This window comes from Silurus aristotelis (assembly GCF_946808225.1).
Source record: "Silurus aristotelis genome assembly, chromosome: 4".
Taxonomy (NCBI): domain Eukaryota; kingdom Metazoa; phylum Chordata; class Actinopteri; order Siluriformes; family Siluridae; genus Silurus; species Silurus aristotelis.
Window position 1 is genome coordinate 30,524,673 of NC_139577.1, and position 9,099 is coordinate 30,533,771.

The 9,099-nt window shown below is 41.4% G+C and overlaps 1 protein-coding gene across 1 annotated transcript; it reads left to right on the plus strand.

Moving 5' to 3' along the window:
• Positions 1-1,944: 1,944 nt before the first annotated feature.
• On the plus strand, positions 1,945-7,943 carry lsm6 (LSM6 homolog, U6 small nuclear RNA and mRNA degradation associated). The gene is made up of 4 exons (XM_083538890.1): positions 1,945-2,038; positions 2,580-2,678; positions 7,277-7,390; positions 7,544-7,943. The coding sequence occupies exons 2-4, from the start codon at positions 2,585-2,587 to the stop codon at positions 7,576-7,578; spliced, it is 243 nt and encodes an 80-aa protein (XP_083395016.1). The 5' UTR covers positions 1,945-2,038; positions 2,580-2,584; the 3' UTR covers positions 7,579-7,943.
• Positions 7,944-9,099: the final 1,156 nt, after the last annotated feature.

Consider the following 9,099-nt stretch of genomic DNA (forward strand, 5'->3'; position numbering starts at 1 on the left):
GGGGGCAGTAGTCTAAGCAGAGATGCCCAGACTTCCCTTTCCCTAGACACTTCTTCCAGCTCTTCCGGGGGGACACCGAGGCGTTCCCAGGCCAGCCGGGAGACATAGTCTCTCCAGCGTGTCCTAGGTCTTCCCCGGGGTCTCCTCCCAGTGGGACACGCCCGGAAAACCTTCCCGGGAAGGCGTTCAGGAGGCATCCGGAACAGATGCCCGAGCCACTTCAGCTGACCCCTCTCGATGTGGAGGAGCAGCGGCTCTACTCTGAGCTTCTCTCGAGTGACCGAGCTTCTCAGCCTATCTCTAAGGGATCGCCCAGCCACCCTGCGGAGAAAGTTTATTTCGGCCGCCTGTATCCGGGATCTTGTCCTTTCGGTCATGACCCAGAGCTCATGACCATAGGTGAGAGTAGTAGTATTCTTTATCTGCCACTATAAACAACAGAGTGACTTATCTTATTCATACAGCTGCGCAGTTGAGGGTTAATGGCCTTTAACTGGCAGCTTTGTGGTGATTCAGATTGTGGGAATCAAACCCACAACCTTCTGATCAGAAGTCCAACGTCTTAAGCCTGTGACAAACTTCTTGTACATGTAACCCATGGCACCTGGCAATAAAAGGGATTCTAAATCTGATTCTAATGAGCAGGCCAGTTGCGGCAGTGGCGAGGAACGATTTCCTGAGGAGTTCCTATTTCATATAAATGATGACTTTATTAATAGTTATCCACAAGCCTTATGAGAGACAACTATTCTACAGCGCACATACGTCGTTAAACTGGCAGTGGGAACCTGAGGACCTGAGGAAACCCTCAAAACATAGAGAGAACTTAAAAACTCAATGCACACAGGACAGAGATAGGATTTACACCACAAATCCTGGAGGTGCGAAGCAAATGTGCAACCGCGAAGTCATATTTTTTTAAGCTTTTTCTTATGTTTAATCATTTCTTAATTGATTAGCAACTTTTCCTATTTTTCCCCAAGAACCGACGACCCAATCACAACCTTCCAGTTCAGAACCACTGAGTAAGGATTTGAGCAAGATTTGACGAAGGGCCAAATTGTGACGTCTAGACGACTGGGTCCGAGCATCTCCAAAACTGCAGCTCTTGTGGTATGTTCTGTTCTGCAGTGGTAAGAATCTATCAAAAGTGCTACAAGGAAGGAACAGTGGTGAACCGGCAACAGGGTCATGGGTGGCCGAGGCTCATTGATGCCGGTGGGGAGCGAAGGCTGGTCCGTGTGGTCCGATCCAACAGACGAGATCCTGTAGCTCAAACTGCTGAAGAGATTAATGCTGTTAATGCAAATCAAACATGCGGATAATCCGCTGTGGCGACCCCTAACGGGAGGAGCCGAAAGAAAGTTTAATATGGATGCTTCTGCTAGAGATGTATACAGGAGGTTCAGCTGGGCTGCAGTGAAAGGAGACGTGTTGAATTGTGTTCATTTGGGTCTCTGGCTTTAGTAATAATATTCATTCTCACTGTATGAGATTTCTGTCTGTGATGCAGCGCTCTGTTCTACTGCGTTTCTCTATGATGTTGATAGTTTCTATAGACGTGGCCTCACAATGATGGTATTAAGAGGTGGATTAACTCAGATAGGACAACACTGAAGGTCCAGTTGTGAACCGTACAACCCGCCACTGTTTAATACATTTCTGAATAAATGCTTTCATGATTTCCGTTGTGGAAATGAATACAAATAGAGTTTAATTAAGAGTTACAAGGGCACAGTCCTGAAGCCATCATTTAAATGTTTCCTTTGAATTATTTAGTATATGTATACTGAATAGCAATGCCAGTTTTAACTGCATAATTTATGACACACAGCACACACTCTGAGATGTGGCACTACAGTACTACAATAGTGAGCAATACTTCTTCAGCCATGTTTATCTAAAACGCGTTCTGTATTATGTCCGGCGTCGGCTTCCGTTCCTCCATTTTTATCCTGATAGCTAATTGGCCGCAGGCGGTCAGCGCCTCATTTCATAGAGACGTACCGGATACGCAGGAGCTAGCCTAGCTACAGTGGTGAGTATTATAAACTCTTACCACGTAGGTAGCTTGTATTATGTTTCAGAAGCAAAATTATTTCTACAGCTATATTTCCAGTCACATTTATACATGATATCTTTGTAGCGGAATCGTTTTCGCTTTTAGGTAAGGTTAGAGATTTTGAGGTTAGAGATGTCCTACCTGTATTCCGGCAAACGGCCGCTTCCGGTTTTTAGATTTCAGCATATATGATTGGCGGAGCGCTGCGCGAGTGTAGGAAAACCGACCAATCATGTGGCAGAATAATGGTTTTGCCGGAAAATAGGTATGAATAAGAGATTTTTAGCGTGCTGAATTGAACACAACAGTTGTAGAAGCCAAAACAAAACAGTCAGATCATTATAATTTATTTCCTATCAATGTTGCTAAAGATTTATTATAAAAGTGATAATTATAAAATTAGATAATGCAGTATTGTTACTCACGCCACACACTAGTGTGAATGTAGAGTATGTAAACTATACTGCATTGTGTAATGCACCATGTGTGAATCGGTTCTGGTTTTATCCCCATACAGTGAAAATGAGCGTACGCAAGCAGACCCCAAGCGACTTTCTGAAGCAGATCATCGGCCGGCCGGTCGTGGTGAAGCTCAACTCTGGAGTGGATTACAGAGGTGAAGAAGCCCTGAGCATCTCTGGATGCTCTAAAGGAGATCTTTATAGGCATTACACCTGACACACTGGCATGAAATGTTGTTTTTCCAACCCGATAATCCTGATCTCTGAAAATCCAAAGAACACTGCAGTGTAATGCGATAAATATAACTCCTATTTTACATATATTGTGACTTGCACACATTCTGCACATGTTCTAAATTTCCCTTATACCTGTAGATCTTAAATACATTATCCATCCATCCATCCATCCATCCTCATCTCCACCCCTGAGTACACCCCTCACATTTCAGCAACCATCTTATCGAGGGACAATACTATAGAAATTACACTTGGATATATTTTATAGTAGTCAATGTGCAGCTTGTATATCAGTATAGATTTACTGTCCTCTAAAAACATTCCGTGCATCCGAAAAATATCCACATCGCTTCATCTATTTTCCACCTTTTATGTTGCATCTTCATTCCAAAATGGATTAAATTCATTATTTTCCTCAACATTCTACAAACAAAACCACATAATGACAAGTTCCCCCAGTCTGAGGTCCAGAGTGCTCTGGAGCAGGTTTTCATCAAGGATGTTTCTGTACATTGCTGCAATTATCTTTCCCTCAATCCTGACTAGTCTCCCAGTTCCTGCTGCTGCTGCAAAAAAACATCCCCATAGCATGATACTGCCACCACCATGCTTCACTGTAGGAATGGTATTGGCCGGGTGATGAGCGGTGCCTGGTTTCCTCCAGACATGACGCAGGCAATTCAGACCAAAGAGTTAAATTTTTGGTACTTAAAGTCTGAGAGTCCTTCAGGTGCCTTTTACTGAGGAATGGCTTCTGCCTTGCCACTCTACCATACAGGCCTAATTGGTGGAATGCTGCAGAGATGGTTGTTCTTCTGGAAGGTTCTCCTCTCTCCACAGAGAAACACTGCAGCGCTTTCAGAGTGACCACCGGGTTCTTGGTCACCTTCCCTGACTAAGGTCCTTCTTCCCCGATCGCTCAGTTTGGACGGGCGGCTCCACTCTAGGAAGAGTCCTGGTGGTTCCAAACTTCTTCCATTTACAGACGATGGAGGCCACTGTGCTCATTGGGACCTTCAATGGTGCAAACATTTTTCTGTACCATTGCCCAGATCACAATACAATACAAATGTTTTGGAACTTGGTTTGTACTCTGACATGCACTGTTAATTGTGGGGTATTATACAGACAGGTGTGTGCCTTTCCAAATCATGTCCAATCAACTGAATAACCAGTGTAACAGTGGAAACTGGATGCACCTTAGCTCAATTTTGTGTGTCATGGCAAAGGCTATAAATAATTATGAACATTTGATTTGATGAATATGTTTTGGATGCATTGTACAGTTATTACTGGTACACACTCAGTGAACATGTCAAAACTGTGTCCAAAGTGTGAATATTTTGTCTGAGCACCATTGTTATCTCCAGAGCTGCACAGGTTGTTGCTGGGATCCTCTTCCACTCCTCCATAACGACTTCACTGAGCTGCTGGATGTTACAAACATGATGCTTTTCCACCTTCCTTTTGAGGGTGCCCCACAGGTGCTCAATAGGGTTCAGGTCTGGAGACATATTTAGCCACTCCATCTCCATGTTTGGAGACATTTTCATGTTGGAAAACTGCCGTTCGATCCAGTTTCTGAAGGGAGGGGGGGCATGTTCTGCCTCAGAATGTCACAGAACATGTTGGAATCCATGTTTCCTTTAATAAACCGCAGCTCCCCAGTACCAGCAGAACTCATGCAGCCCCAGACCATGATGCTACCACCACCATGCTTGACTGTAGGCAGGACACACTTTTCTTGGTTCTCCTCACCAGGGCGTCACCACACATGCTGGACACCATCTGATCCAAACAAGTTTATCCAAACAAGTCATATCAGAACACAGGACATGGTTCCAGTAATTCATGCTCTTGGACAGGTTGTCTCCAGCAAACTTTTTGCAGGCTTTTTTGTGAGCAAGCTTTAGAAGAGGCTTCTTCTGGGACGGCGGCCTGCAAAACCGATTTGTAGTGTGCGGCATATTGTCTGAGGACTGACAAGTGGTTTCCACTTCTGCAACCTCTAAAGCAAAGCTGCAGAACATATGCATCTGTTTTTTGAAGCAGCTTCTACATCTGAGGCACAGCACAAGGACTCAACTTCTTCGATGTACGCTTGCGAGGCCTGTTCCAAGTGGAACCTGTCTTGGAAAACCTCTTTGACCTTGGCTCGTCCGTCAACCTGTCCATCACCACTGCAAAGAGGACGGGGCTTAGAGCCGATCCTTGATGCAGTTCAACCTCCAACATGAACCAGTCTGTCGTTCCTACTGCACACTTCACTGCTGTCACACTGTCCTCAAACATGTCCTGCACCACCCTCACATACTTCTCACACACCAGAGTTCCTGTGGCTTTGCATGACGTACAGCGGTTTTCACTAAGGGTGTATTTAAATAATAATGGCTGTATTTTGAGTTATTTTTTTTAAAAGACAGTTAATATGTACTGATATACAAGCTGCATATTGACTCCTCTAAAATATATCCAAGTTTAATTTTGTATAGTATTGTACTGAATTCTTTTTTTTTTTTTTTTTGCATGTTGTCACACTTTAATGTTTTAGATCATCAAATTAATTTAAATATTAGTAAAAGATAACACAAGTGAACACATGCAGTTTTTAAATGGTTTTTATTATTGAGGGGAAAAAAAAAATCCAAAATTCATGGCCGTATGTGAAAGTGTTTGCCCCCTAAACCTAATAACTGGTTGGGCCACCCTTAGCAGCAACAACTGCAATCAAATGTTTGTGATAACTTGCACTGAGTGTGTTACTGCACTGTGGAGGAATTTTGCTTCACTCATCTATGCGGAATTGTTGTAATTCAGCTACATTAAAGGGTTTTTGGAACATGAACCGCCTTTTTAAGGTCACACCACAGCATCTCAATAGGATTTAGGTCAGGACTTTGACTAGGTCAGGATTTTGTTTTTCTTCAGCCATTCAGAGGTGGACTTGCTGGTGTGTTCTGGATCATTGTCCTGCTGCAGAACCAAAGTTCGTTTCAGCTTGAGGTCATGAACAGATGGCCGGACATTCTCCTTCAGGATTTTTTGGCAAACAGCAGAATTTATGGTTCCCTTTATCAACAGCAAGTCTTCCAGGTCCTGAAGCAGCAAAACAGCCCCAGACCATCACACTACCACCACCAGATTTCACTGTTGGTATGATGTTTTTCTGAAATGCGGTGTTACTTTTACGCCAGACGTAATGGGACACCCACCCTCCAAAAAGTTCAACTTTTGTCTCGTCAGTCGACAGATTATTTTCCCAAAAGTCTTGGGGATCATAAAGATGTTTTCTGGCAAAACTGAGACGTTTGTTCTTTTTGCTCAGCAGCGGTTTTCCTCTTGGAACTTTTTTGCCGTCTCTTTCTTATGGTGGAGTCATGAACACTGACCTTAACTGAGGCAAGTGAGGCCTGCAGGTCCTTGGATGTTGTTGTGGGGTCTTTTGTGAACTCTTGGATGGGTCGTTGCTGTGCTCTTGGGGTAATTTTGGTCGGCCGGCCACTTCTGGGAAGGTTCTCCACTGTTCCATGTGTGAATAATGGCTTTCACTGTGGCTTGCTGGAGTCCCAAAGCTTTAGAAATGGCTTAATAACCTTTTCCAGACTGATGGATCTAAATTACTTTTTTCTCATTTGTTTCTGAATTTCTTTGGATTTCGGCACGGTGTCTAGCTTTTGAGGATCTTTCGGTCTATTTCACTTTGTCAGGAAGGTCCTATTTAAGAGATGTATTTATTGTGAACAGGTGTGGCAGTAATCAGGCCTGGGTGTGTCGAGAGAAATTCAACTCAGGTGTGATAAACCACAGTTTTAACGGGGCAAACACTTTTTCACACAGGGCCATGTAGTTTTGGATTTTGTTTTCCCCTCAATAATAAAAACCTTCATTTAAAAACTGCATGTTGTGTTCAGTTGTTATCTTTTACTAATATTTAATTTAGTTTGATGATCTGAAACATTAAAGTGTGACAACATGCAAAAAAAGAAATCAGGAAGGGGGCCAACACTTTTTCACATCACTGTATAATATAGTTGCTGAAATGTTAGGGAATGTACTCTTGTGAGATTCTGTCTGCATCTATAGATATGTATCTATATATCTATCATAAATGAGTATTATAATAGAGGAGGAGGATGTTCTAATAAACAGCCATGTGATGTGCATGTGAGAAGGATGAGGACGACAGATTAAATGTTGAAGCACAGCGTTTAGGAATGTTTGACATTTAAAGCATCTCCGATGTAAATGTTGGATCTTCTAGAACATCGGCAGGAGCGACGGGTTTTGATGAAATGCCATCGCAAAAGATTAAATGAGCACAAATCAGTCATCCATGCTGTAAGCCTCTGATGATAAGTGAGGAGTAAATCACCTTTGGTGTTCTCTGGAAAAAAACGATTAACAGCGAACTTACAACTGTATTGATTTTGTATCAGTTGATCAGTCAGTTGAAAATACAGTCAATTTTGTCTTTTTTTTTTTTTTTTCTTCTCACTTTCCCCATGCCGGTTTCCAGGTGTTTTGGCGTGCCTCGACGGCTACATGAACATCGCAGTGGAGCAGACAGAGGAGTACGTCAACGGACAGTTGAAGAATAAATATGGAGATGCATTTCTCCGAGGAAACAACGGTATTTAGTGATAATATATATATTACACACACACACACACACACACACACACACACACACAACACTGTGTAATGTAAAATGGATAAAAAATATCAGTTTTTTTTTTTTCTCGTTTAAATCATTTTCTTAGTCATCTAGTTTTCTTTTTTGCAGTGTTATACATCAGCACCCAGAAGAGGAAGATGTGAAAGTGTTGCTGTCTGAATCCTGCATGTTATTTCACTGCTCATATTTTTTATTTTCTCCTATATTTGAACTTTAGGGCTAATAGATGTGTTTTTGTTTGACTTGGCAAATTTTTGTTTTGTTAATGAAAGTTTGTGTTGCAGTTACACACACATACACACACACACACACACACACACATACACGCACGTGTGATGTAATAAAATCGTTTTTCCTCCACTGAAAACTTTGTTGTATTTAACAGTTTTTTTGTTGTTGTTTTTATGATGTACTGTGTTTTTGTCACTGTGGATTAAACCGACTGCCAAAATACTGCAATCTAAAATCTGATTTTGAGCTGCACGTCTGAATAAAGAGGTGTTTTCTATGGTTTGATTTGTTTTAATGTGTATTATGATTGGTGACTGCATGTAGGTTCAGTTAAGTCATTTTGATGTTGACATTGTGTTTCATATTAAGTGTCATGCATGTGTTGTGTAGATGTTTTCCACAGAAATTTCATAGTTTCCGTTTACTACTTTACACATGTTCATTGACTGTTCGTTCTCTTCCTTTACATTCTGTTCCCTTACATTATGCACCTTGACACTGTCTGTTTCTTTTACAGTCTTTTAACATTCTGTTCTTGTACACCATCTTTTGCTCTCTTTCTTTATTTGATGTTCTTTATACCATCGTTTCCTTTACTTGGTGTACCTTCTTATACTGTCTCTTCCGTTCCGTACCATCACTTGCTTTACATCGTGTATCTTTTACACCATCTTTTGCTGTCTTCCTTTACACTGTCTCTCCCTTTACACCGTCTCTTCCTTTACACTGGCTGTAGCATTAGATCTCTTCCTTTACACTGTCTCTTTACATTCTGTAACTTTACACTGTCTTCTTTTACACTGTCTGTACATTTGCATCTTCTCTTCCTTTACAGTTTTTTTATATCTTCCTTTACACTGTTTCTTTCTTTACATTCTGTAACTTGAGTCTCTTACTTTCTTCTGTCTTCCTTTATTCTGTAACTTTACAGTCTCTTCCTTTACATTCTGTAACTTGACACCGTCTCTTCCTTTACACTGTCTGTACAATAAGATCTTTCTTTACTGTCTCTTCTTTTACAATGTACATTTACATCTTAACTTCCTTTACAGTTTTTTTGCTATCTTCCTTTACACGGTCTCTTCCTTTACATTCTGTAACTTTAGTCTCTCGATTCGCATTCTGTTTGAACAGTCTGTACCTTTACACAATCTATTTTTCCACATTCCACTATTACATTTGATAACATTTTTCCATCCCTGTTCCATTAAATTTGCGTTCCTGTTTCTTTCAGATCCATTCCTTTACATTGTTCTGTCATGTCCCATTATTTTGTTTCTTTTCCACAATTTCTTTATGCTCCATAAATTAATATTCTTGTCATTTTCTATTTGAATGCGTTGCAGCTTTTTCCCCACCTCTCCTAATACATTACATTCCTTGGCTTTGCGTTTTTCTTTCCGTTCCACTTTTTTCCTTTCCCCCGCTCTCCT